Source organism: Ambystoma mexicanum, chromosome 5q (assembly GCF_040938575.1).
Source record: "Ambystoma mexicanum isolate Mex_15411 chromosome 5q, UKY_AmexF1_1, whole genome shotgun sequence".
Lineage (NCBI taxonomy): Eukaryota > Metazoa > Chordata > Amphibia > Caudata > Ambystomatidae > Ambystoma > Ambystoma mexicanum.
The window spans coordinates 23317418-23344530 of NC_090933.1; the positions used below are offsets into that span (position 1 = coordinate 23317418).

The 27113-nt window shown below is 45.3% G+C and overlaps 1 protein-coding gene across 1 annotated transcript in view; it reads left to right on the forward strand.

Annotated features, from left to right (window-relative positions):
* The window catches only part of LPCAT1 (lysophosphatidylcholine acyltransferase 1), a 1148174-nt gene that overhangs the window by 835035 nt on the left and 286026 nt on the right, over positions 1–27113 (forward strand). Inside the window, exon 9 of the mRNA XM_069620435.1 lies at positions 22918–23000. Coding sequence (XP_069476536.1) covers positions 22918–23000 — 83 coding nt within the window. The remainder of the gene's footprint in view (positions 1–22917; positions 23001–27113) is intronic.

Genomic DNA, 27113 nt, shown 5'->3' on the forward strand with positions numbered 1-27113 from the left:
CAATATGGCTCAGGATTGTCTAAAGAGCGCGGAGGTAGTCTGAGTTCTGTGTTCCAGCCGAGAATCTCTCGCGATGCAGCAGAGAACTTCCGCGATGCAGCGGAGACTGTCCCACGGCGCAGCAGAGGCTGTCCCACGGCGCAGCGGAGGCTGTCTCACGGCAGAGGCAGTCCCGAACTACAGATCCTGAAGGTAAGTACTTGAACAAAGCAGCAAAAAACGTTAACAAGAGAAAAGGAGTCCAAAATTCAGTCCGGGTTAATAAACCAAGCAAGCAGTACCAAAAACAAGGGGAAATACCAGACGAAGTCCAGGGGTGATAGCGAGGGTCCGAAAACCAGGAAAACAGAGTTAATTACCTAAACAGACAAGGACAATCCAGATGCAAGAATAATTCCAAAAACCGGGTCAAAGAACGAACGTAATGAAAACACACGAACAGAGGCTAGAAACCGAAGGCCACAGAAAATGCTTGATCAGAAGCACTGGACACTTGCGAGGGCGTGGTTAAATAACCAAAATCACATGACTAACATCGTGATCTCAGGTGAACGTTGCATCTCCTTAGCAACGGATCCCTTAGCTTCCAAGGTAACTTCCATTCACCGCGGCGAGCATGGCTTCGTGCTAATAAACCCTGTATGCCAATGTTCTTTAATCGATTGTTTTCCCTTCTTATTTTCACTAAATGCAGGACGCGTGACCTCTCACGCAACAGTCTATGCATGACAGTTCCCCTCCCAATAGGCAGACCCTGTCTCCTTGAGGCCCAAAAGTCCGAAATCAAACGGGAGCATGAAAATGCTGGACGGGTTCCCAGGTCCTCTCCTCCGGGCCATAACCTTTCCAGTCCACATAATACATCCTGACTCCCTTAACGACTTTGGTGTTCAGAATCCTATGAACTTCATACTCCTCTTCCCCTAGAACCATGACAGGAGGAGGATGCGAAGGGAGAACAGTATCTGGTAGATAAGGTTTAACGAGAGAAACATGAAAAACAGGATGTACCTTCCATTTGGCAGGAAGACACAAACGTACCACCAGTGGATTGATCACAGCCGTAATCACATATGGGCCCACAAAACGTGGAAGAAGCGTCTTCCTACCCGGCAGCCGCAGATTCTTAGTCGACAACCAAACCTTTCCACCCACCACGTAATCGGGGGCCGGGGAACGGTGGGCATCCGCGAATCTCTTGGTGTTAACCTGAGCAGACTTAAGATGTTCCTTCACCTGAGCATGAACTGAACACATGTGTTGGATGCAAGAAGAGGCTGCCGGATGGCGTGCAGGTAAGACGGGAGAGACAGGCAGGGACCTAGGATGTCGACCGAACATAGCAAAAAATGGGGAAGATCGCGTAGACGTGTGCATTGAGTTATTATACGCAAATTCAGCCATGGGGAGTAGTGACACCCATGTATCGTGGTACTGATGCGTCAGGCACCGAAGATATTGTTCCATGGTGGAGCTTAGACGTTCCATTTGCCCGTCGGTTTGAGGGTGGTAAGCGCTGGAATATCTTTCATCAATGCCAAAGGAAGCAGTGAGTGATCTCCAGAAGTGAGAAGTAAACTGCAAACCTCTATCTGTGATGATAACTGAGGGAAGCCCAAAAGAACGGAATACGTTCTTAATAAACCGATCCGCCAGTCTTGGGGCGGAAGTCAAGCCTTGACATGGTACAAATAATGCCATCTTGGTAAAATAGTCGATGATTACCCATATAGTGTCATAACCAGAGACAGGAGGTAAATCGACCACGAAGTCCATCGAGATCATGTACCAAGGATACTCAGGGATCGGCATAGAGCGTAAAAGCCCAACAGGTTTCGTATTTGAGTTTTTGCACTGGGCGCATACGTTGCAATGAGCAATATGTAAGGCAACATCCTTAACCATAGAAGGCCACCAGTACCAACTCTGTAAGAGATCAACGGTCTTTTTATTTCCCGGATGAGCAGCCAACCTTGAATCATGGCACCATTGGATAGCCTTTTTCCACGTTTCATCATCCGGAAGGAACAATAGACCTTTGATATGGGGCAAGCCGTTTCTTATTTCAAGATTGAGTTTAACAGATTCTGCGGGGTTGTTTTTTACCCACTCCTGTAAATCTTTACACAATGTAGGTTGGAGGATGCAACTACAGACTACCTGGTGTGGTAATGGAAGTGGTCCATCCGATCTGGGCGGGGATGTCTCTCCATGGATATGTGAGAGGGCATCAGCTTTCGTATGCAGTGAACCAGGCCAATAGGTAATGGTGAAATTAAACATGGAAAAGAACTCATGCCACCTAGCATGTCTAGCTGTAGAACATTTTACCGACTGTAAAGCTAGCACATTTTTATGATCAGTGAATACCTGAACAGGAAAGACTGAACCCAATAAGTGATGCCGCCAAGTAATGAACGAGTCGCGTAATGTCAGTAGCTCCCTTTCGGTGATCGTATAGTTCCTTTCATATGAAGTTAGTTTTCTTGAATGGAACGCCACCGGATGTAGTCCCTTTGTTTCTGGACATACTCGAGACAGAATGGCACCAAGGGTGACATTGGATGCGTCTGCTTCTACCACAAAAGGTAGATGTGGATTTGGATGTTGAAGTACTGGTGCGCTGGTAAAAGCTGCTTTGAGACGCCGGAAGGCTTGATCACAGGTCTCATCCCAAATGAATGGCGTTTTGCTACTCATTAAAGCGGTCAATGGTGCGACCAAGGAGGAGAAATTTTTAATAAACCTCCTATAAAAGTTTGCGAAGCCTAGAAAGGACTGTAAGGCTTTTAATGTCGTGGGTATCGGCCAATCCAGAACTACCTTAACCTTAGACGTACTCATTTGCACTCCTCTACTGGTTATTTCGTATACCAAAAATTCCACTTCTGAAACATGAAAGATACACTTCTCTAGTTTTGCATACAAACTGTTATCACAAAGCCTCTGTAAGACACGGGTAACATGATTTACGTGTAAATCATAAAATGCAGAATATATTAGTATGTCATCTAGATACACCACTAGAAACTGGTCCATCATATCATGGAATATATCATTGATAAAGTACTGAAATGTAGCCGGCGCATTGCAGAGCCCAAACGGCTTGAGACTATACTCAAATAGACCATACTTGGTTTTGAAGGCAGTCTTCCACTCGTCTCCGCTGTGGATTCTAACCAGATTATAAGCCCCACGGAGATCTAATTTGGTAAAGATGACAGATGACCCCAACTGATCCAGAAGTACAGAAATGAGAGGTATGGGATACTGGTTGCGTACAGTGATGGCATTAAAGGCCCTATAATTCATACATGGACGGAGGTCTCCCTCCTTCTTGGGCACAAAGCACAAAGGAGATGCTTCAGGCGACCGAGAGGGACGTATGAAACCATATTTTAGGGACTGCTCAATATAGTCTTTAAGGATAACATCCTCCTTATGGGTAAGAGAATATATTCGTCCAGATGGGATTTTAGCCACAGGAACCAAATCAATGGGACAGTCGTATGGTCTGTGAGGGGGTAATACAGGACCTCCCCCTTCATCAAACACATCCCTAAATTCAGAATATTCATTGGGCAAATCGCCTACCAAAACAGCCCCAATGGTAGACGCTGTATCCATCAAAAGACGGCAAGGGTTATTCGCTGGGGTCGTTCTGGTGCAACACTTAGTCTCATAGTATTCTGACAGAAATCCAATGGCGCCTGTGTGCCAGTCAATAGAAGGATTATGCAAACGAAGCCACGGTATTCCCAGAATAACTTTGAATTGTGGTGCACAGATCAGATCAAAATATATGTTTTCAGAATGTCCTAATCCTGTCTCCATAACCAGGTCATCGGTCTGTTGAACCACCATACCAGATATCAGGGTGGAACCATCAACTGCATTGACCATCACAGGGGTTTCTTTTTCCACAATACACAACTCCAAATACTTGGCATAGGAGGTGTCGATATAGTTTTCGGTAGCTCCGGAATCCAATATAGCTATGGCATGAACGACCCTGCCTTGAGGTAACCTAAAGCTTACTTGTGTAGCTATAGGTTGATTAGCTGTAGAGTCCATAGAAACATTACTGCTCGGCAATTGGACTCCTCTCATGCCGAGCTTTCAAGTTTCCCTGTTTCTTGGTAGATTTCTTTGAACATGCTTTTAATAGGTGCTCTGAAGACCCACAGTAAAAACATAAATAGTTTTTTTTTCCTGTGGTCTCTTTCTTCTGGAGAAAGGGGACCCCGTGTAGCCGCACCAATTTGCATTGGTTCAGATGCACCGTAGTCGCCGCCGGACTAATGCGGAGTTCGGGTACGAGACCCCTTTTTTCCCCTTTTCTTGCGGCTTTGCGCGCATCTATCTGAAGAACTACTTCAAGTAGTTCTGGAAAGGTGACAGGAACTACTGGTACCATAGCCAGCGTGTCCTTTAATGCATCTGAAAACCCCTTGTAAAAAAGTGATGCCTTTTTATCACCAGGCCACCCTGTCTCAGCAGCCAATTCGGTTGAATTTGGCTAAATAGGCTAGAAGAGTCAAATCCCCTTGTTGTAGAATCAACAATTCCAGCTCCATGACTTGAGCCTTGTATCGGGTATCAAACACCTTGCCCATGGCCTCAATCAAGGCATCGCAGTCAAACAATAAAGGCCTACCCTCTTCCAGAAAGGGATTCGCTCATGCTGCAGCTGTGCCACCTAGGTGCAACAACAAAAATGCAGCCTTAGTGGCAGAATCAGGAAAAGAACCAAGTCGGCACAGAAAATGTAAGCGACATTGATTCAAGAATGTCCTGAAGTTCTTTGGGTCTCCATTAAATCTCTCTGGAGGGGCCAGAGGAAATTGTGAAGTGATGTAAACTGGACCTGCCTCCGCTTGTGCGGGTTCTATAACCGGGGCATTAGGTACCACTGGGGCCACTTGGGGAAGCGGTTGTATGGCAGTTTGTAATTCTAGGATCTGTTGCTGGGTAGTGGCATGAGCATTAGCCATGTCGGATCTTAGGTCGGCCACTAACTGAAGTAAATTAGCCTGGGTCTTGTTGGGATCCATTATAATGGCTTCTGATTATGTCAGAATTCCACTTCTGAAACTTGACCCCGTAGTGTAGAAGAAGAATTCTTCCCACTAATGTATCACTCTGAATGACATAATACACATACAAAGTGATCTATTAATTGAAAGATTGGATTGGATTCCCACCGAGACCCCGTGGCTGTAGGGAGCAAACAACAAACAAGATAAGTTTAGGACAATACTGACTAAGGCTTCACAATGCAGTTCCTTTCCATAAATTCAACTAGCCTGAATAGCAATGACAAACTATGAAGAGTAGCCACAAAATACGTCTAAGGTGATATCCACTAGTTTTCTTTTTCTGCAAAAGAATTAGGCACTAATGATACTACTATTCACAGCGAATTGGTGAAAGATAATTATAGATACACTTTGACTAGATCCTCTTACCCGAAGATTTCCATTCGTCAGGCTCATGAAGTGCGAAAACACTTCCAAAGAGATAGTTGGCTAAAATGAAAACTTGAGGTGTTCTGCAGTTGAAAACCAATACGGCTCAGGATTGTCCAAAGAGCGCGGAGGTAGTCTGAGTTCTGTGTTCCAGCCGAGAATCTCTCGCGATGCAGCAGAGAACTTCCGCGATGCAGCGGAGGCTGTCCCAGGGCGCAGCGGAGGCTGTCCCAGGGCGCAGCAGAGGCTGTCCCACGGCACAGCAGAGGCAGTCCCAAACTACAGATGCTGAAGGTAAGTACTTGAACAAAGCAGCAAAAAACGTTAACAAGAGAAAAGGAGTCCAAAATTCAGTGCGGGTCAATAAACCAAGCAAGCAGTACCAAAAACAAGGGGAAATACCAGACGAAGTCCAGGGGCCATAGCGAGGGTCCGAAAACCAGGAAAACAGAGTTAATTACCTAAACAGACAAGGACAATCCAGATGCAAGAATAATTCCAAAAACCGGGTCAAAGCACGAACGTAATCAAAACACAAAAACAGAGGCTAGAAACCGAACGCCACAGAAATGCTCAATCAGAAGCACTGGACCCTTGCGAAGGCGTGGTTAAATAACCAAAATCACATGACTAACGTTGTGATCTCAGGTGAACATTGCGTCTCCTTAGCAACGGATGCCTTAGCTTCCAAGATAACTTCCATTCACCGCGGCGAGCAGGGCTTTGTGCTAATAAACCCTGTATGCCAGTGTTCTTTAATCGATTGTTTTCCCTTCTTTTTTTCACTAAATGCAGGACGCGTGACCTCTCACGCAACTCTCTATGCATGACAGCACGCTCACGCGGTCAGAGCCAAGGCCACAGCCGTCGCATACCAGATACAGGTTCCATGGCAGGTCCTAAGCAGCGCAGCCACTTGGGCCACCCCTTCATCTTTCTGCAAGCATTCCTGTTTGGACGCCGGCTCTAAGTCAGACGCGGCTTTCAGACAGGCGGGTCTAAGGAACTTGTTTGCTTAAGGAGGGTCTCCTCTCCACACTGGGGCTACATTCAGTTGTAATCTCCCATGCAGTATGGAGGAAAGGGGATGGGACTTAAGAGTTATTATAAGTTACTCACTGTAGTGACTAACATACTCTTAGTCATTAGTCCCCTTTCCTCCATACGTCCCACCATACTCCCCCCTAATAATACTGGTGTCATTAGGCAATGTTAAATATTGTCGATGCATCAATGGGGACTGAGGAGTGGTGCTGGTGGGCTGAGTCAGGGTAGCACATGCTTCTAGGGCCACACCCCTGCGTGCCTCTAAATTTAAAGGGGAAGAAGGTTTTTCTGGTGAAAAAGGTTCAGTATCTCGTCCCTAGGAAGGGACGCCCATGCAATATGGAGGAAAGGGGACTAAGAGTATGTTAGTCACTACGGTGAGTAACTTATAATTTTATGTGACCCTAACCTGTGCCTGGTGACGTAAAGCATTTCAGTGTTAGCACCTGCATTCATTTTTAGGTGATTACAATGCAGATGTAGGTTTGGTACTTACATGCCAGGGGAGTGATTGGAAGGGTAGGGGTAGAGGACAGGCATTCTCACAGCAGTCTGGTGGTTTCCAGATTTGGAGAGAGCTAACTGATGCCAGCAGGTGTTCTCAGCGGCACTTTCGTGAAATTATGATTTTCATGCTATTTAATAAGAATGCTGCCGAGACTTACAATCCGCCCCTTTACTCAGAAAAGAGGCGGATTGCAGACAGTGCACTATTGTGCACTGCGCTGATGCCCAGGCCCACTTCAGAATAAGCGTGGTGCCTTGGAGTCCGGAAAAAACAAAGAGAAACATGCTATTAATCATGCTCACTACACCTCAAATAGAATCGGGCCCTCTGTCGGTGCAATCATGCCAAGTCGCACACTGGGCCCGATTCTCATCGAGGTGCAGAGAGAAAGAGCACGCTTTACTGTGCCTTTTCGTGATGCCCAGGTTACCACGCCTATTCTGAAGTGGTCCTGGGCGTCCGCGCAGTGCACAACAGTGTCGTAGACCGTATGAAATCGGTTGTATTTGGACTTTATGGGCAGCGTGGTTCACGGCAGCATTTTTGTTAAATGGCATGAAAATCCCAATGTAACGAAAGTGCTGCCGAGAACACCCTCCTGGCATCCTTTCTGTCCCAGGAAGCGCACGTGCTGTGTGTTGAGTCCGGATGGAGCCAGAAGTGTGGTATGAAGCCAATTTGCCGGTCGCAGCGCACTTTACAAACAGAAACATTAAGGAGTGCAGAAGGAGCATCTTTGCAGTACAAGTTACAATGAAAGGCGGAAAGTTTACAGGGATTGCAGCTGGAGTAACAAGTGATATTTGTCAACCTTAGCGCTACAATTTGGATGCTAATATCCTCTTATCGTCACTCCTTCACAATAGCAAAACTGCAGAAAGCAGAGCGTCACCAAAGGAGTTGCTGTATATCTACGATCATTTTACAGTGTGGCTAATGTGGAGAAGTGACATCAGAATAACATGCTAAATTACGGTTTCCAAAATGGCTGGTTGCCAGTTTAGTTTCCAACCAGTCCAAGCAACCGGTGCACAGGTTTCGAAAGTGGCGCTTTCGGTGCTCCCTCTGAACAATCCGACATGAGAATAGGTGGTAATTACTGAAAGTTTTGTTAAGCCTTAAAATTACGTTTTCAGTAATTAACACTTTGTTCAGAATCGTGCCCTCAGTATCTTGACTTGGAACCCAAGCCTGACGATTTGCAAACGAGCATTTGGGGAACATAAGAATTCCCACAATTTTAAATTTCAAACATGCCTGTAAAAGTGATTCAAATAAATTGTGTTTTGAGTAGTTTAAGTTGGGCTCTTCTCTTGTTGTTATTGGTCAAAAATACCCTAACAAAAAAGGTAGTTAAATTACAAGACCTATATACCATTTGGTTCAGCCTCTGAACAGGCTGGGAAGATTTGTCTTTCTGCGTTGGTGTCTAGTGCATGCAAGTTTTCTAAAGCACAGGTTTTTTTGTGCTCTAGTCTTGCTTGGGAACAGATTGGGGAGTTTCTTTGGCTAGCCCCTGGGCCTCAGAGTTGGAGCAGCGCTCCAGCAAGACAACCTTTGCCAGCTCTGTCTTGTACCAGCCCAATTCCTGCGCTGGTTATGCTGATGTATTTTGCTATTAGGTAATTTAGCTAGGATCGTGACGTTTTGCTCCATGCACTTTAGGAAGATGGTTGGCAATGATTCAACCTAAGAAACTATGCATTGTCGACCATTGGGCACATGTCCAATGGAGGATTGGATAATCGGTTTCCCAGAGGACCGTGAATTTCTAAGAGACTGTTAGGTAGATGATATGAGAACTTTGCTGAAGGATGCGCACCCGGCCACTGCTTCCAGACTTCCAGAAGAGAAAAGGAGGGTACTAAATGCGCTCTTTAATCCTTACCAGTGTTCTTCTGGGAGGTCAAGTCACCACAGGCATTAACTGAATTAAGGAATTTTACATTTCTGTCTGCCTTCTTCTAAAAGGATAAAACACCTTCTGATAGTGGAAATCTGAAGTTCCCAAGGAGAGTCATCAAAATGGACTTTGTCCCCGGTAACTTAAAATGCCATCAACCATTAAAAAGCTATGTTTCCTATATGAACACAATCGGCGTCCAAACCAGTTCACGTAGTAAAGTTCAAAGTGCTCACTTCTCAGCTGACGTTGAAGCTCCTTTTAGCAGTGAGGGTGGATCTATTAATGTTGACACTTGGAATAACTGTATGTTGATGGAAAATGAAGGCATCAAGCTCTGCAGTTTGAGGCTGCTAAGAAGATATTTTCTTTTTGCTGCTTTCCTCCCATAGGCTTCTATTGGATACCCTTTCTTTTTACTTTGTTTTGACTGCTTAATTGGCTTTTGGAGGCAAGTAAAGCCTTCTGCGTTACTTACTTTGTCTTTATGCTCATTCTTATGGGGAAACTGATCAGGCCACATGACTATCAGTAATGATAGACTGTCTCCCTTAGTGGATTTCTTGTATTTTTAAAGCTGCACACTTCACCATAAAATGAAGTCTGTTAGGATAATTTGTAAGCCCCACCCACCTGGTGCCTTCCTGGTTGCCGCTCCTTTTCCCTACTTAACGAGCCCTTCAGCCTCTTTTCCTTTGCAGATGGGGAGCAGGTGCAAGTGGATCTAGGTCACCTGGCCTAAGCACCACCCACCTGCTTAGCCCTGCCTCTTCCTTCCTGCTCTTAACGCTTAGATCAAGGGCGTCTCTCGCCCGGGCATCCGAAACGAAGGGCTGATGAATAAATAGACAATTCCTGTTTGGACCTGTTTGGACCAGGAAGACCCATGGCCCGACCCATCTGCTCAGACAGCAGGTAAACATGCACCAACATGTGTTTACGCCCTCTGCCCCTACAGACCATCCCCATTCCCTCTGGTCCCCCCGTGATGTTCCCTTGTGCCCCCTCCCTTCTCGCACACAAGTGTTGCCTGTTTTGCTTGATTCTTCTACCCTGCTCCCCAACCCCCCCAACAGACCCCCCACCCTCCGTCCAGCCTACCTCAGCAGGAGTCTGTCCTGATGCAATCTGGTTTCACCGTCTGGCCAATGCTGGATTTGACTTTTATGGACTTCATTGATTCAGGTGCGTCACCCTTTCTCAACTCTCATGCTGGACTTCCTATGCATCTTGTACACATGGTGGCCCTGAATTGTGCGATCTTCCCATCTTCATCTTGTATCCTGGCTTGCAACATTGTGTCACTACTCACTTATGCATTTGTATTCTCTCTCCTCTTACTTCTCCACTCTTTCTGACTGCTTACACTCTGTTCTCTCCTCCTTGCCCTTTACCCCTTTTCCTATCTCCCCCTCCTCCCCCCCTTACTTCTATGCACTTACTCTTATCAGAATTATTCCTGGACCTAGTATGATAGCAACCTTGTCTATCTCCTCCCCCCTTACCCCCCCATTCCCCCTCCAGCACTATCTGAAATGTCATCAGGCCTAGTACAATAGTCATTTGTTTTGTTCCTCCGCTCCCTTTCTGCACCCTTCTCCCTCACCTTTTGTTTTTCTCCGGCTCTACCAGAAATGTTGTCGGGCCTAGTACGGTAGTCACCTGTCTGTTTCCATTTCCTTCCCACTCTCCCCCTCCCTTATCTATGTCTTAGCTCTTGCACTATCTGAAATGTCATCAGGCCAAGTACGATAGTTAATTTCATATACTTACTGTTTATGTCCTGTAAGAATGTCGCATTTTCCCTTGTTCCCTCCCTTGCCTTGAAGTGCTTTGAAACACATTGTGTATAGGCGCTATACAAATAGACTATCATCTCATGTCCTTTTAAGTTTTTCAGTGTGGCTTTTTGGTTACAATTGCAATATGTCCATAATGGCCTGGTGGCTGCGGATATTTTTATACCATGTTTTGAACATTTTAATTGTGCACTTTGTAATTACTGCAAATGACTACTAAGAATGGCTAACACACTAAGATGGCTGTGCCACATGATTTTTGCCTTTCTTTTGCCCATATTGTTGTTTGGCTTTCTTCATGCTCTCTTGAGTCAGGAATTGCCATATATAGGAAGCACTCACCCAGGGAAGGCTGCTGCTTTTCTGGGAAAAGTGGCGGTCTGTGTGTAAGCCCAGATGTGGGCTCTGGGACTGTCTGGTTCCAGTCCACATCCAGGTGACTTAATGTCTGTTGCTCGGCAGATATTGTGGCCAGTGGTGTGAGAAACCAAAGGGTATTTTCCCACCTAATCTCCATGGATCCTCTGCGCAGGTGGCCAGGGAAAGTCAATTGCTCTTGGATTCTGACCCTGGGGTTGAACAAGCGAGGGAGGATCACCTGAGTGGATGGTCTGTGGGGATTGGGAGTGGGATGCCCTTGGGCGAGACCTGGTATCCCCCTTTCCTAACACTGACTTTACCATCCCTTCATTCAGCCTTCATGGGCTATTTCCATTCATGCCCTATTTTACCCTGTAAAATATCCACCAAGTACTAAGAAGAAGCAGCAGCTAGGAGTAATACCCACTTCCTATGACAAACACCGCTCTGGTACTGGGACGAAGAAGAGGGTTATAAAGGTATCCAATACTGAAGGTCAGGCATGTCCCATTAATTGGGTTAAGTATGGTCAGGCAAGTCAAGCTAACAGCTCACACCTGAGACCCCTTAATAGGGCTCATGTCTATAAAGGAGGAGCAGAATTGAGGAAGTCGAAGAATCGCTGTGGTGGGACGAGACTCAGGCGTCAGGACACCGGCATCGATCCCAGAGGACCTGCAGCTGGTCTGAGCAGGACCAGGAGCCTTCAAGCTGGAAGGTGGGCAGGCAGAGACTGCCCATTCTGAGACCTGGAGGCAGCAGGAGCTGCAGAATTATCTGGGAGCCGGAGAGACATGGTCCATGTCTACTGTGGAGTTGGAAGCCAAGAAGTGTGGTCGAGACGTGCCTGGCAAACATGGTGGTCTGCTTCCCTGCTATGGATGAGCGCAGTGAGAACCAGAGGGGCAGTTGCTGCAAAGGACCGAAGTGCCGGTGTCGGAAGGCGCAGAGACCGGAGTGCTCCTGGGACCACAGGCAAGTGACGATCCAACTGAAAATAACCTATATTGAATAACCAACTGAATTAAAACTCCTAATGGAGTATATTAACTACCAAACAGAAGTGAAATACTAACTTAGTATTTTGAGCAGCGAGGATTTGAAGTTAACCAGTGCTATTTAAATGGGATCACAGCATACTGAACCTTGATCAAATATTTGAAGTTAACAAGTGCTATGTGAATAAGATGACATCTTATTGAACACTGACAGACTATTTAAAATTACACTGTGAATAAAACAAAAGCATCTGGAATGTTGAACCATCATTTAAGTATTCTAACCATCAGAGTGAGAAAAGCCCATAAGTGTATGGCAACACAAAAGACTGATGCAAGCGTGTTCAAGAGTGTTACATTAACAGAAGTGTGTTGCAATAAACCAAAGTGCATACCAGTGTCAAAAGCCAAAAGCCTGAGGCAGCAAAGCCTGGAGACGGGCCAAACAACGTTAAGGGAACTCCTGGTTGCGTGACCTGTGATGGGTTGACCATGTGGTCTGACAACTGTGCCTAGACCAGGGACGTCTACATTCTGAAGTTCACAGATGGCACAAATCAAGCCAAGGAGAAGCTGAGGATTCCTGGTTGCGTGATCTGAGATGGGTGGACCGTGTGGTCTGACAACTATCAGAGAGCCATAAATGATAACCAGCGAAAGGAGATTAGAAAAGATTAATGAAGAACTGTGAAACCGCTGGTCATGCAAAGTAGAAGGCAGGTCAAGTAGACCTATTGTTTTCTTGTACTGAACATTGAGTGGATGAAAGCAGTATGATATAACTGAAGTACCTAAGCCAGGTAAATTATATGTACATGAGTTTATTGTCACATCCCAGATAACAAGTAGAGAAGATCCTAGAGAAAATACTGGGACATCCTTTCCCATCCAGAGCAGCAGCACCAACTGCCATTCTCAGAATCCCCAGACACCTCCCAGGTTCCGCAATGACATCACACTCTCATAACAAAACATAACCATAATCAGGCCCAAGCACAGATTATACACTTGTTTGTTTATTTATTGTGCGTGCCGGACCCAGAGGTATCAGGGTGCAGGTCACAAGAGATCTTACAGCTTAGTTACAAAAGTAAGGGGAAAGGGTGAGGACAGGTAGTCTCCACGTTGCAGGAAGAAGGTAAGTCGCATAGAACAGTTACAGACGATGGGAGCAAAGTTACATCCACAACACCGGACGAAGGTAGAGAGCATAACGCAGGGATAACAGTAAAAGAGTGTAGATAATAAGTCATAATTTACAGATATTTACATAATAATAAAACTGTGTCCGAACAAACATTGCATGCAGGCAAATTAGTGTGGTCGGGAGAGAGGGTTACTTGTCTTCTTCTATGAGCCATTGAATAGTATTCTTTCTAAATTTGATAAATGTTTGGTCAGATCTAAGTGTGTGTGGCAGGGAGTTCCACAGTTGCGCGGCCCTAACTAGGAAACTGGACCCTCCAATGGTAGACAGTTTGAATCTTGGCACTTGAAGACAGTTAGGGTTGGCTATTCTGGGCGGTCTGGTGAAATTTTTCTGATGAATCATTCTGTTAGGTAGCGAGGGGCTTTGTTTAGGCATTTGTGGTTGAGGGAGACCGATTTAAGATTGATTTTTTCTTGGGTGGCGAGCCATTTATGTTCCCTCCTTACCACTGACACCATATTGCAATAAAGATTGACCCACCTCCCACCTTACACCAGTTAACACAGCATAAGCTAAAACGCAACACTTTGATTGCAACACTGCACCACAACCCACAAAGACGGAAGAACACCCAATCGTCAAAAGAGAAGTATGCGGCTTACACTAGTTCAGAAATGCCTACCACTGAAACAAACTGCCACACCACAAAAATCTAGCCAACATCTTAATTGGAAATCCCAAGATAAACTAAAACAAAACCACAGACCACCCCAAAACCTGAACCCCCACACCAGCTACAAAACCTGCTGATGAACAAAAAGAATGGAACAAACCTTACAACATATCCTTCCCCGGTGGAGACCCCGCGCACCACAACTGCAAAACTAACCCACTCAACTCTTAAACTCCCCACACAAACATGTGGCCACCACGTTTATGTCCAACTCACACTCCAAACCTCTGGCCCACAAATTCAAAAACAAAACTCCTTACCTACTGCCAGACATCATCACACTACCCCCATAACCTACCTAGACAGCACCTAACTGCCTCTTAACCTATACAACACCTAACTGCCCCTTAACCTAGACAGCACACCCTAGACAGCATCTCACTTTCCTTAACCTGGGCAGTACCCAACTGCCCCATAACCTAGATAGCACCTCCCCGGCACTTAACCTGCATATTGACAGCACATCATTGCCCCTTACCCGCCAAAAGCAAATATCCCCTCACTGCCCCTTGACCCAAGCAGCACAACTTAAACAACACCTCACTGTCCTTAACCTAGGCGGCACCTAACCGCCCCTTAACCTAGACAGCACCCCACTGCCCTAAACCAGGAAGCACCTAACTATAACACAGACAGACAGCACCCCACTGTCAACCGCCAAACAGCAACAAACTGTCACCCAAAAATAAGCATCACTTCCCCACTTTCTCCAGAGCCCACATGGCCACCTCAGAGATTACCAGGGGAAATCTCCCCTATGAACAACACAATACACACAAACAGATAAAGCAAAAACAGAAATTGAGTCCCCACATAAAATGCAATTAGACATACCCTTAACCATATGTCAATTGCGCTACAGTCCAGCGCTGCACCCCACACCCTCAAGTCCACGGTGCAAATAAATAATAATTAAAAAAAACAATAAGTCAACATAGCAGAAATGTCTAGACCACCCCATCCTGTAAAAGAAAATAACATACTTCACTGCAAAATTCAAAGACCCTGCACCACCAGTTCACAAATCAACCCATGAAGGAGTCCTAACCAAAACAGGCTACCACATGTAAACAACAATCCACAATTCAACAACACAGGCCTTTAACAAACATGACCCAGGTCCAAACCAATACATTTACTAACCCCTGAGGCCACAACATATACACAACAGCATTTAAACAAAACTGGCCTCCCCCAAAGCCTACCTCTGATTAGATCTCCACCTCAGTGCATGCATTCATCCTGTAAAGACCCCAAAAGTCTGTATCCAACTCTCTCAGGTTCAGGTCAAAGCACGGCACTTGATGCAGCATTTCCATAGCAGATTCTGTCCCTTGGCACGCCTCAACTTCTTGTTCCCGGCCGGAACCTCCCTAAACTGTCCCTCGTGCTTTCCGCACATGGTTGCTGTACTCCGCTCCAGACCTCATTGTACCGTCCATTAGCACCATCACACCAACCACCCATTCCTGTGCTGTGCTCCAAACCACACCATTGTAGATCCGATAATGCACCAAACACTTTTGGACCGCCCACGGTCATTCGGGCGCCGTTTCTCATTCCTGTCACCCGTGCAACATGCTGCTCCACACGAGTGTTCCCGGCTTCCTGCCTGTCGCCCCTGCAAAATGCTGCTTCACACCAACGAGTGATCCCGGCTTCCTTGGAGATGCCAGAAAAGTCTGCGGGCCCGCACTCAGTGCCCGTGCTGCGTTCTGACTGAACGCCGCCTTCACCTGCAACGTTGCGTTCCACCTGCTTTTGTTGCAACGCATGTTCGCTGCTAACTGACGTCGTCATTCCCTGTGCCGGCTCCAAGCATCGAACACCTCCGGACTCCAGCATTGGCTCCAGCAGCCCAGCGCCTCCCGACCGCTGCTCCTGAACCACCATTACAGCCCGCTCGGCTGCCCCATAAAGTCCGACATGTCCACAACGGGCCTGCAACTCAGCAAGAATACAGCCCGCATCCAGGACACCATGGAGCATCCAACGACTCCCTCCTGAGCATGGCCACCGCAACTGCGCCACATCAAACTGGCGCTCTCCGACATCCATCGCCTCAGCCTCTGGCAGCACCAAACCGGCCGGTCCCTAACCAGTGATCATCCGGGCCACCAACACTCCGCACAGGCCTACCCTTGCCTCGCTAGCAGCGACAACCTCCGCCTCCTGACAGCTCGCCTGGGATGACGATCCCTGCTGTCCTGCCTGGTAAGATAGGGACCACTGGACTGTTGATCCTTGTACCTCCACAGCTCTTTTCCTGTACACCGATGCCGCACCTTTGCTGCCCTCTGCCACCGCCCTGCAAGCAGAGACCCACCAGCCAACCTCCGCTGACAGGCAGGATCTGGACTATGGAAACAGATGTCACCACTGGAAGGTGGTATTACTCAAACAGCTGCTCCTTCCCAGCAGCATCCCATCTTCGTCGCCAGTGATATAACTGAAGTACCTGACCCAGGTAAATTATATGTACATGAGTTTATTGCCACATCCCAGATAACAAGTAGAGAAGATCCTAGAGAAAATACCGGGACATCCTTTCCCATCCAAAGCAGCAGCACCAACTGCCATTCTCAGAATCCCCAGACACCTCCCAGGTTCCACAATGATATCACACTCTCATAACAAAACATACTCTTATTCAGGCCCCAAGCACAGATTATGACACATTACAAGTACTGCAGTGACATCTTGGGAATGGGAACCCTGAGAGTTAAAAAAGAACTAAGAAATGCTGTCTTGGGGAAGGGAGCCTAAAGACCTCCTTTTTGTATAAACTATTTTGAAGTTCGGGAAGGGAACCCAAGAAGAACTATGAGCTAAGAACAGCTAAGAATTTATTTTTTAACACAATTTTGTTGGATAAAGCCCCACACCATGTTTTTCTAGATGTGAGGATATGCATAGGTTTTGACACACAGACTTTTTTATTTGGTCTTACAGAGAGAGTTCCTTTATTTTTCTTTAGGAAGAAGAAATCCCTACCTTAGTATTAGGGCTTGCTAGGCCTTACACCATCCTGACATTGAAATAAAAAATTATTTGAAACTTAAATAGTTGTTTGTCCTCTCTTGATATCATGCCTGTCTCAGTGGCTATCCAGTCATTTTGAATGATGCATATCGTTACCATTGGTGCGCCTTGACAAGCTCCCAGTCTAAATCTACAATAAAAGGATGACTCCTGCACCGATTGTACAGATCATTGTTGGAGCCAAGACCCCTAGAAAGGTGTTTAACCCTTACGACCTTTGTAGCTGACCAGCATCAACTTCATTGAAGTCCTGGTGAAGCCCTGCACTTTTGCCTGATCTCAGAGGCTCTTGTCTGTGCTTTTCTCCCTGTTCTGGTGGGAACAACCAGTCTTACAGCCCCTGCTCGAGGAACCATGCTTCCAATCCTTCGGAAGTGTCTCTGGTCTACCCGGTAGATGGACTAGCTCCCTCCTGGGTTACCTAGCTGCAGCCATTGCATTTTGAGTGCATTCTAGGAAAATAAAGACTCTTCAGCTTGTGTTACAAGCGCCTGCTCTGCATTTTCAGCCTTCTAGTCCCAATAGAAGCCATGTAGGGACTCCTTTTTATTTTGTTTGTCCATTGAAGATCGCCTGTCTCCAACTGATATTGGGGTCTTCCATTGCAGCCTGTCTACTTCACTCTCTGTAGGTGTCCGTAGGGTGCCTGCTCCACAGAAATCTTCTTTCCTTCACAAGGGTGTTCCAACCAAGGTGCATGGAACCAAGATGTGGGTACCCCAACCGACCAAAAATAAACACTACACCTGAAATTGACCTCTGCACAGTGACCCCTGTTTTCCTTGGCTGGGCCAAGCACAGAACGTGTTCAAAACCGGAACCTCAGCAGTGGTCTTTGGAGAAATCCGAGTAAGGGGGTAACTTAACACAGCTGTTCTCCCCCCTCCCCCCATCGTCCTTGGGGTTACATGGGCTTAAAGTCCTGTGCATATCTAACTCCTTTCAGACTTAGATCAGTGGTGGTCTAGTCAGGGATCCCGTCCTGGGCCTATCCTAGTGTTGTGAGATTGAGAGAGTTACTTACATGAACTTTCCTTAACGTTTTGGAACTCGCAACAACGGGCATTGTCCAATCACTAATTAACATACCTGAAAAGTGGATCGATTGGAAGTGATGGCTTTAGGACTGTGGACCCCAATCCATCTCAGACCTGGACTTATTAAGTAATAGGGAATTGTTTTAGTGTTCTAAAGTATGTGTTTTATGCATTCGCCTACTTACCAGTTTTGCACTGGTTTTGAATCATGATTTTCTATTTTCACACAACAGTGAATGTATATATGTGTTTTATAGTAAGTGCGTGAAAGTATTTGCCTAGAGGTTTCATTTCTTAGTTGTATTTTAAAGGCCTAATTAATCATTGTATATATTTCTTTGTTGCCCTAGACCACTCTCACACCCCTCCCGATTTTAAGCCTTACCGCTCTGCTACCTTCCTTGACTGAGTGTGGCTAGACTTCAGTGTCTTCCCTATTCACCATAATACTATGGTCTCCCAAAATCCACCACCAGGCTTGATTTTGGAAGCCCATCTTAACAAAGGCCATGACGGGGGCATATCCTTTGAAGACCATAGGGCACTGTTGAAATGTATTGAGGGACTGTTGCAATGCAAGTCGCTCACCTTAATGGCATAAAGCCATACCTCTACAACAGAAATGGAGACCGACAACCTTCTCAGTGAAAAGCTTGGCACCGCCACCATTTCTGTTGTAATACGCCTGTGAAATATCTCGCTCCCACACTCCATGCCTAGGGTAAGCATCAAGACTTCACTGTGAGATAATCTACTTCCATATGGAGACGTTTTATGCCAGATATTGTGACAGCTGCAAGATCATGGTGATGTCTTATTCCAAACTCTATCACTTGCTCGAGAACATGAAAAGTGGTCATAAGGCTGCAATTGCTATTTCACACAGAGAATGAAATGTTCCTATTTGGCTTTGTCACGTATACAGTGTTTGTTTTGCATGGCCCTTCGCTGTTACATAGGTCTACAGCCGCTAGCTTACATGCCTAAAATTGAAATACCCATTCAAAAAATGGCCACCAATTGGCTGGAAATCAAGGATGAATGGTACTATTTTTAATCAAAATTAGAACAATCACTACCTAGGTGTAGTGCTCGTGTGCAGTTTAATTTAGTAACTGGAATGTGCCACTAGACTGAGTGTCAATAAATGATAAGGACTGAAACAAGAATAAGCAAAACATAGTATCTAAAATGCTCCCAGTTATAGTGGAGAACATTCCCAGTGAAACTCAGCCCACCAGCGCTGCTTTATTTTTATGGGTATGTTAGTGAGCTACTTCAGTGCTGAGTAAACAAATGACTTTACCAAATACAATTACAGGCAAAGTTTTAAAGCATTTAGATTTGGTTGGTGGACAGGAGTCTGATGTTCTGAGCAACAGAAGGAAAACCTGAGATCGCAGGTCACATTTTGTTGTGAGCGGGCGAGTTTTCAAGTAAGCAGAATGGGCAGTGGTGACAGATGAGTGTTGACCAGGCTTGTTGGAACCCCCAAGTGAGGAGTATCAGGGCCAATTGTAGAGAACCTATTCTGGTCCTGGAGTGAACAAGACCTAGTACACACCAGAGGGCGGCAGGATCACTTTGAAGAGGCTAAATCCCTCACCTCCTCTCGTGGCAGCAGGACAGACAGCCTGCAGTAAGAGGATGGGTGGAACACTACAAACGGCGGACCAAATACACAAGCCATGCATTGTCAAAAAGAAAGGCAAACTGCAACTCCGAAACAGAGGTTTCTCCCAACGTTGTTTCTCCAGCCCACATGGTTCTACGTAGTGCGAGTTGGTCAGCATAGAGGACATGACTGGCCTTTGAGAATGTGAAAGGGTGCTAATGGCATCTCCACGGACATTATTATCAGTGCTATTAGTCTTCTGATGATGGTTGGTGGTGTTGCGATAGAGGCAAGAATGCAGAGGTTTGACACAAGGATTCTTGTGGTGGAAAGCAAGGGACCCTCAGTGGAAACTGGTAAACTGTAGAGCGTCTTTACATTTACACAGCATATATAGGATAAGAATGAATAAAGGAGCTGTCATCAATTTGGAGAAAAAAACAGACAATGTAAAATGCAAGACATGTGAGTAACATGCACTTCATGGTAATACCAAAGTTATCGCAGAGCAAAGGCCTAAGGTAGACATGGGAACGTTTCTGACAAGCCATGTTAAACCAAACCTGGGGATTACCATATGTTATTAAAACAGGCCAACAGATTCGGACCCTAGATAGAACTGCATACATGTGCCGAAGGACCATTCTGGTTACAAAATAGAAGACAAAAATGCTCTGTACCTACTGATGCGATGTTGTATCAGAATGTGTCCAAATTGGCACCAATTGTACACAGTACTGAAAGGCGCTGAATCAATTAATGTAAGTATTGGCTATGAAACCATTGTAAAATATAAGGAAAAGCAACACAAGAATATGTTCCTGCATCTTTGTTTTGAAGCCTAAGCCGTAGCAGTAGGGTCTCTCATGTTTCCCGAAAGCACGTTCTGCCCCTTTCCTGTCCCTAAACTGGGATCACAAATGATAGTCTTTTTATTTACTGCTGCCCATCTCTTTATACAAGAATGCCTTTAACAATATCCATGCTGGCCAATACCATCAAATATACCAAATGTTTGGATAGCAGGATTCTGTTTCCGGCTCCAGCATCATTGACCACAGGCTGGAAGGTAGAGCTCAAAGAGCTCAGGAAGAAATTAAGATACAGGCTTCCGACGAGTATCACACTTGAGGATGTTTGAACACCACCCCATCCGTGCCCCCTTGTGACTGTCTTTTTTTAATATAATGGTTTTGTAGCAAAAGGTAGGGCAAAAGGTGTATGTTTATATGAAGTGCAACGTCTTGCTGTCATCCTTGCCCGCGGTTGAGAAAGTGGCGGAAAGGGCCATCTGGGCATATTCATTAGTGGGTCTGTGGTAGTGCATTCTAGGCATAAGGCATCTTCAGGAAGGGTTTTGTTTTGACAAGGCATATGTAAGAGGAGGATGTGCAGCACAGACCTATGAGGAACACTGCTCATACCCACCATCTTGTCTGGAGTTTGCTATAAAGTAACATTTTGGGGGTTTCTTTAACTTCAAAAAGATGAATGCATTTAATCACTGACCCTTGTGAATGACTTGAGATCTTTATTTATATTAATATAATGTATTATATTTGATTTTGTTCCCAGGGGTTCAAAATAAAAAGATTTAAGAGTAAATAAATCACTGTTTGCATCATCTTAGAATGTTTTCTTCGGTCTCCATGTTGAGTCCTCAAAGTGTGACAATCTTTAAGTTGCATTAGACCCGCGTGCTACCAAACCCCCCCCCCCCCCGACCCCCCGGGCAGGTTGTGATCAAATATCCAAAAAGCCAAAGCATCCATTCATGTTATTGGTCTACCTGAAAATAGAAGTTTAGTGTCAAATTGACAAGCTAAACTTAAAAATAAAGGTAATCTTCTGAAATTATAAAGTTGAAAAGAGGGAAATATTCTGTTATAAGGCAAAGTGGATTTGGTGTTCTAATACCAGTGCATTGGCCACAAAACTCGATCAGTGATTCTAAACCCACTGTGGTGTACCAGAAGGAGGACTCGGACTGCATGTGGTCATGATTCATGTTTTTAATTTAAATAAAACTGATATGCCTAACTAACTCTATCACTATGAGTGACATTCCCTACCTAAAAAAAGGACATTCTAAGGGTGCTTGTCAAGTCAGTACAATATTCGTATTGTTTGCTTTCTGGATCAATGGGGCCATGTGCCCATTACAATTGCTTTGGCTTTCATAACTGCCTCAGTTTCTGTGTTCCTTGAATCCTGCAACCATGCATCTCCCTCGCCTCCACAGGTCCATAGCATTCCTTTCCCTGTCGGTGACTCTCGTGGTGGGAAAGAAGCCTGTTGGCAGGAGCTCGTGATTTCGGGCTCCTCTCCTCTCGGGTACCAGGGTTGGTTGCTTCATGCCAGGCCAACAACTGCTCCTCAGTGGTCACGCCACCCGGGAAGACGGTTGTCTTTCCGACCTCCATCTCGCCTTAACCAGAGCCTCTTGCTCAGTTAATGCATTTGCCGTCCAGCCTCCAGCTGGTGGGATACTTGTTCTTTTCATCACTGCTGGCTATGCGGCTCAACATAGATCCGCCCCTCCACGACATATGTGCTCCAGGGGCTCGGCTCGCCTCTGCATAGCACTTGCTCTCCTCTCACTGTGGGAGTTTACTCCCCATTCACAAAATGCTTGTGTCTTATACACCATTAGAATAAATTAAATGATGTCCATCTTCCACAACTATGGCACTTGGGCAATTCTTACCGTTACCTGAAGCCCATAGGGTAGCAGTCTCACCGTTACCTGAAGCCCATAGGGTAGCAGAAGGACCGTTGTGATTCATAGTTCTAACCGGGAATAAAACCGTTTTTTCAGCATCCATATATGCAGAAAAGGTCGTTTTGACTGGGATATTCCTGTTCGAGTAGGAGTTAGTCCCTTATAGGGGAGTCACTCCCATCTTGCGTAGCAGGCTCACCTCCCTAGCCTCAAAGGGGGTGGCTCCCCTCTGGGGAGAAGGGACGAATTGTTCAGATTCGTCAAACGGCCAAACAGAAACCAACAAATGGCAAATTCTTTGATACAGTTAAGAATCTTTGAACCAAGTCTGTCTAACTTTAAAGACTTATGCAATGTGCTCAGTGCCACCAAATGTTTGTTTTAGGTATGATTGTACTGCTAAGTAAATTGCAGGAAAATTGTAAAAAGTCAAAATGGTCACGTATTCAAGAGTTTTACTGAAAGGCTAATCATGTTAATGAACTCTTTAAAGCATGTTGAAGCTGTTGCTGTAATTAAGTCTTTTTGTATACAGTTTCTCCCAATCTATACACCCTCCGAAGAGGAAAAGAAAAACCCAGCATTGTATGCAATCAACGTGAGACGTATAATGGCAGAGTAAGTATGGCACCATGTTGTATTGTGCTCAAGTGTCTCTGATGGCAAAAGTTGCACCATCTCCCGTAAGGTAATCGCTCTGTGAATATGGCAGCTTTCTTTGATTTTTCTTTCTTTTTGCATTTTTCATTCTGTCAGCGCCAACAAGAATATACCTCCAAATATTTTTGGAATTAGAGAAGATTGGATGTTAAGCAGGAAGATTTGATTCTCTGTCATTTATTATTGTAGAATCGGAATCCTGCATAACCTGGATTTCTAGCAGGTTTGGACTGTGAGGGAAATGTATAAGGAGCACCTTGGGTCAAGGAAGTATGGTTGTGATTTTTTTCATGTCCAGTAACAGACCAGTCCCTTGAGGCTCTTTGGTTTTGAAACTCAGTTTATTGGTGATAAATGGATTATTATCTGCTCTGTGAGTGAAAAGGCTCTGCAAACCCACTGTTTCATTGTATATGTATAATACTCCTACGTCCCGTCCCCTTTCCTCCATACTTGTGGGACATTCCGTCCTTCAGGACCGAAGCACTTTTGATAAAAAGCATCAAAATTGAAAAATGTTTGTCCTTCTCTTTTTACACGGGGTACTGCACGTGGCCGTAACCCCGCCCTCCTGAGCTCCGCATCGTCCTTCAGTCCTTTTCTCCCAGCTTTCGGAGCTGTACGCACTTGCATCACCAGGAAGAATGTTTTCGTGTTCTCCTTGTCCTCTTCTCCTGCTCTAGTTCTGTAGTCGCTTAGTCCTCTATTTATGCCAGAGCGTCTGGGATTTGTGTCCTGTACTTCATGCAAACGTTGCTTCGCTTGGTCAGATCCACATTCTCTATGCTTAAAGTGTCTCAGGCCGGGCCAACGCTGGGATTCGTGCTTCTACTGTGATTCACTTTCTGTCCGGGCACTCCAACACCATCTTCTTCGGTGGGAGGACGTCTTTCAGCATGTTCCTCCACCTCATCTTCAGCTTTTCATCGACGTTCCTTCCCGGGGTCTTCTCGGTCCGGGAGGGGCTCGAGCAGCTCTACCACCAGGATTTCTCCTGAGGTGCCTCGCAGGCCCAATAGGCGTATTCGAGTTTTCTTGAAGGGTTCCCACAACGGACCTGCCAAGACTGGAACACGTTCTGAGGTTCACCCGTCAGGTGCTAAACGCAGCCCAGTTCATCTGTGGCTTTGGACACCGGGGCTCGCTCTGAGGTCTCCGTTCCTGTAGCTTTCCATACAGACAACAGGGCACGCCCTAAGGCCTCCTTTTCTGGAGCTTGCTGTACCAAGCCACAGCTTGAGGCCCCTCACGAGGAAGCTACACATACCGGGTCGAAACCCGAGGTTCCTCTTTTTGAGGCAAAGGTCGGTGCTGACAAAACCGAGAGACCTGTTCCTAAGGTCTTGTCTGTAAGGGTGATTCCTGTGCAATGTATCAACCCACTCATCCAAGCCCTGCAACATCACTGTGCATTGCTGGCAGCAGAAACATCAGAATGGCCACTGGAAAGCATGCTGCTCGCTCAAAATCACCAGAAAATGCACAGTGAAAACCTGAAAAACAGGCCACCATCCACTTTTGCCTATCTTAGTGAGCACAGGAGACCACTGCCGAAAACCACCATTGGGCTACCCACAAAGTAGCCTGAAACCACTTGGAAATAGCAATGCTGATGGCAAAAGAAACACAGCTAGTTTAAAAAAAATCAGTTTCCCCGATTGTCAAAAATTGCTAAAATCATGGCTCACAAAACCACCGAAAAGATACAACCTTCTTGTTGGGTGGTCCACATTTCTCTACTGCAAGAATCCACATCAATACAATATCAGCAAGACTCCTATGGTATCAGAGAAAAATCCCTTTTTAAAGATACTGATAGAAAGACAGCTGTCAAAAATGGGTGTACTACCGTTGCTCACCTCTACCAGAAAGCCGGCGTTTTAAAACCATTTCTTTGTGTAAAGTTGAACATGGAACCCCAAACTATGCCAAAGAAAGACTTGCTAAGGGGTGGAGACAATTTAAAACTATATTCTGAAATGACTTGAAGGAAGCAATTGTTTAATGTATGTATTAAAAATGTGGGTTATATTGTAAGAAAAGACAATTTGTAGACATTAGTTGCAGAGTTAAAAAGGTTCCCAGACTGGGATCAAACAGATTCCACACCTTTTCCCTGGACAAAAGAAGCTTCCTTCTGCCCTTGGCCAAGAGATTGACAGACTGGTGTGAACAGGAACTAGCCAAGGCACCCTGGCATGTTGCTCTCAGTGAAGACAATTGATTATTTGGGATGAATAGGAATATGCTGATTTGGGTGTAACTGGTCAACAACTGCTCTGGGAGAGACAGGACATGTGACCTCTGAGGCAGCCAGATATGGGGGCGGAGACAAACCATTGTGGATTCAGAAAAATATATGGTTCATAACATGCTTATAACACAGTGTACCAAGCTGACAAAAATGTAAAAATTTGAGACGGTTAAAATGAAGAAATCACTCACAATTTAAGACTAAGCTGGACGCCGTGTGATGTTCTGAGACCAATGCCCGGAATTTATTAATATTGTAGCTGCAGTGTTGTTGCTATGAACATAAGAACTTAAAGTAATATGCCCAGAATGGATCTGCATGCATGTATCAAATTTGGTGCAGAACCAATATTGGGAAACTCACCAAAAGCGCAAATAAGTGGTCATTTCTGAACCCAAGCTCGTAGGAACATTGGACTTGAACAGAGACATGCCTTAATTAATCAGTGATGTGTATATGTATTATGAACAACTTGTGTATCTGGGAAATATGTGTTTGGGAAAAATCGATTTTCTCTGTAAAAGCAAAGGGGAGGGATTTCAGCTAAGCCATAAACGCAGCATCACTCTGACTCATTCTGACAGGCTGATCCTTTCTCCAGTAAGGGACAGGAAATCCTCGAACCTATCAAATCCTTAGAGGGTTGGGCATGTAGAATCAGCCATCCCACCCACTTTGGAAACACATAAATAAGGACTGCTGAGACCCAGAAAGGCACTCTCTTTCCACTCTTCAACTGATTTCTTGCGCAGCACCCTGCCGGAAGACTCCAGAATCCAGATCGATCCAGAGACCAGACTCTAGAACCAAGCTCTAGAACCCTGAAGCAAAGGCCCAATCCCAAAAGCTGAACTGTTTTCAGAAGGCCTCAGAATCTAGCAACCTGATTCTCACCTTCAACAGCCGGCTGTGCTATTTGCTTCTAGCTAAGAACCCTGTGCTAGAACCAAGATCCAAACCCAGAAAGCAGCGCTGTATCCAGAACCTGTCAGACCCAGATCAGAGGCCGTGCTGTGAGCAGAACCCAGTGCCTGAGACCGTCCAGTGGCGAGAGTGAAGTCCAAACCCTTGAGCAGATCTGTGATGAGGCCCATTCCATTCCAAAGCCTAGGAGTGAGTATCTAGTCTAGAACTGTCCATAACCAATCTCTTAGTTTAAAGTAATCCTCTTAAAACCATTTTAACCTGTCCAGAACTGCATTATAGAATCTTGTGTCCATTCTGTTGATTCCAAATCTGTATAGCGCGATCTGTCATTTCTGAAATCTTGATTCTATTTCTGAAAATCTACCTTCACAAAAACCTCTAACTTTTGAACCGCACGTCCTAGAAGCGAAATTTAACTGTTTTTCCGTAATTGCGATTTACGCACGCAGAATGATTGCTGCGAATTGAAATTTGGTTAAATTTCATTTTCTGTCAAAATAGCAGTTTCTTGTTTTCAACTGCTGAAATTCGTTTTCAATGTGATAATCATTAATGAATCATTGCTAGTGTTGACCTGTACCAATCCAAAGTAATTCTCACTAGTGCTGAATCTCCTTTAGTGAATTAAAATCAATTTAGCATATCTTCACTTTCACTGCAATCCCATTCAAAAGTATTTTTGCCTGTTTTAAAATCCTACCTGTTTCTCTAAGCTTGCTGGGGCAACTGGAATTGAACTGCCTTCTTGATTATATTCCTGAAACCTGTGTACCCTCATTTCCATCTCTTCATATTGCACAGGGGGGGAGTGAGTAGTCACAGGGGATAAAGTGACCATATTATCTTTTGATTGAAATCATATCGAGTCTATTTCTGTGTTGCATTCTTTC